The sequence below is a fragment of the Myotis davidii genome, unplaced genomic scaffold (assembly GCF_000327345.1).
Source record: "Myotis davidii unplaced genomic scaffold, ASM32734v1 scaffold464, whole genome shotgun sequence".
Lineage (NCBI taxonomy): Eukaryota > Metazoa > Chordata > Mammalia > Chiroptera > Vespertilionidae > Myotis > Myotis davidii.
In genome coordinates, this window is record NW_006295287.1 from 109,778 (window position 1) to 111,307 (window position 1,530).

Sequence of the window (1,530 nt, forward strand, 5' to 3'; positions counted from 1 at the left end):
AGACCCATATATTGGTTGCCTCCTGCGGGGAACCTGCAACCCAGGTACATGATCAGACTTGAACCCAAGACCCTTCGGCCAACACTCTAACCACTGAGCACTCCGGCCAGGGTTTTTTTGTTGCTGTTGTTTTGCTTGTTTGTTTTTAACGCTGTGGCTGCTTTTGTGCCACAAGGCAGAGTTGAGTATGTGAGAGACCATATGGCCTTTGAAACCAGAATGACTTACTATTGGGCCCTTACAGAATGTTTGCTGACCCCTGGCTTGAGCCATCAGCAGATCATCTAGACCTCAACTTCCCTCTCCATCAATCCAGAGGGTTCCCCACTTTAAGAGATGTCTAGGACATGCCCCCCCACCCGACCACTCCATCCTTCCCCAGCCAACGTACTTGTAAGGAGAACACTGCTTCCATTTTCCATCTGCATCGTAATTACTGGTCAGCGAGCACCACGTCCTATTGAAAATGTAGCCTACCTTGGTGCACGTCTGAAAGAGTCTACTCCTGAAGCGGAAGGGGAAGGTACACATGGGGGGGTCTGCAGAGAGAGGGAGAAGCAGGAGGAGAAACATGAACATAGAGAGTCTCAAGGTTGCCTGGACCAGTGCTCAGTGGTTAGAGCGTTAGCCTGCAGACCAAAGGCTCACGGGTTCGATTCCTGATCAAGGGCACAGACCTCGGTTCCAGGCTGTGTGCGGGAGGCAACCCATGGATGTGTGTCTCTCACATCAATGTTTCTCTCTCCCCCTCCTCTCTCCCCTCCACTTTCTCTAAAAAAAATCAATGGAAAGCCCTAGCTGGTTTGGTTCAGAAGATAGAGCGTCAGCCTGTGGACTGAAGGGTCCAGGGTTTGATTCCAGTCAAGGGCGCATGCCCGGGTTGCAGAATCGATCCCCAGTAGGGGGCATGCAGGAGGCAGCTGATCAATTAGTCTCTCTCATCATTGATGTTACTATCTCTCTCCCTCTCCCTGAAATCAATAAAAATATTTTTTTCAAAAAAACACGTGTTTCTCTTTTTAACAAATCAATGAAAAAAAATATCTTCAGGTGCGGATTAAGAAATCCTATCTAATAATAGAGAAACATGGTAATTAACTGTAACTTCGCTACCCTTTTCTTTGGCTAATCAGGGCAATATGCAAATGACCTGCCAACCAAGATGGTGGTTAACCACCAACAAAGATGGCGGCTAGTTTGCATAAAGCAGGCAGGGTAGGACAGCGCAAGCCGCCATCCAGGCCTCCCTGTGCTACCAGCGATAAGGCAAGCGGTGCTAATCACCTTGCTGGAGCCCTCTCCTGCCCATCAGAGACAGGGGTCCCACTCCCGAGTGCTATTTGGGGGTGGGCAGGGGCTGGGGGAAGGCAAGCAGTGCAGATCGCCTCAACTGAGACCTCATCCGCCACTGGAGACAAGTCCCAATGCGATCTGGGGGCGGCAGTGGCTGGAGCAAGGCAGCAGTGCGGATCACCTTGCTTGAACCCTCGCCCACCCATCAGAGACATGTCCCAATGTGATCTGGGGGTT

General features: G+C 50.8%; 1 protein-coding gene across 4 annotated transcripts in view; it reads right to left on the minus strand.

Moving 5' to 3' along the window:
- Positions 1-1,530, minus strand: part of LOC107184123 (binder of sperm protein homolog 2-like) — an 11,188-nt gene that overhangs the window by 2,275 nt on the left and 7,383 nt on the right. For 2 of the 4 annotated variants that reach the window (XR_001514945.1, XM_015567970.1), the window contains exon 4: positions 392-539. The exons of the other annotated variants lie outside the window; for them this stretch is intronic. Coding sequence is in view for 1 of the 2 variants with exons in the window: in XM_015567970.1 (XP_015423456.1) it covers positions 392-539 (148 nt within the window). In the remaining variant the exon portion in view is untranslated. The remainder of the gene's footprint in view (positions 1-391; positions 540-1,530) is intronic. 4 annotated transcript variants of the gene reach the window in all.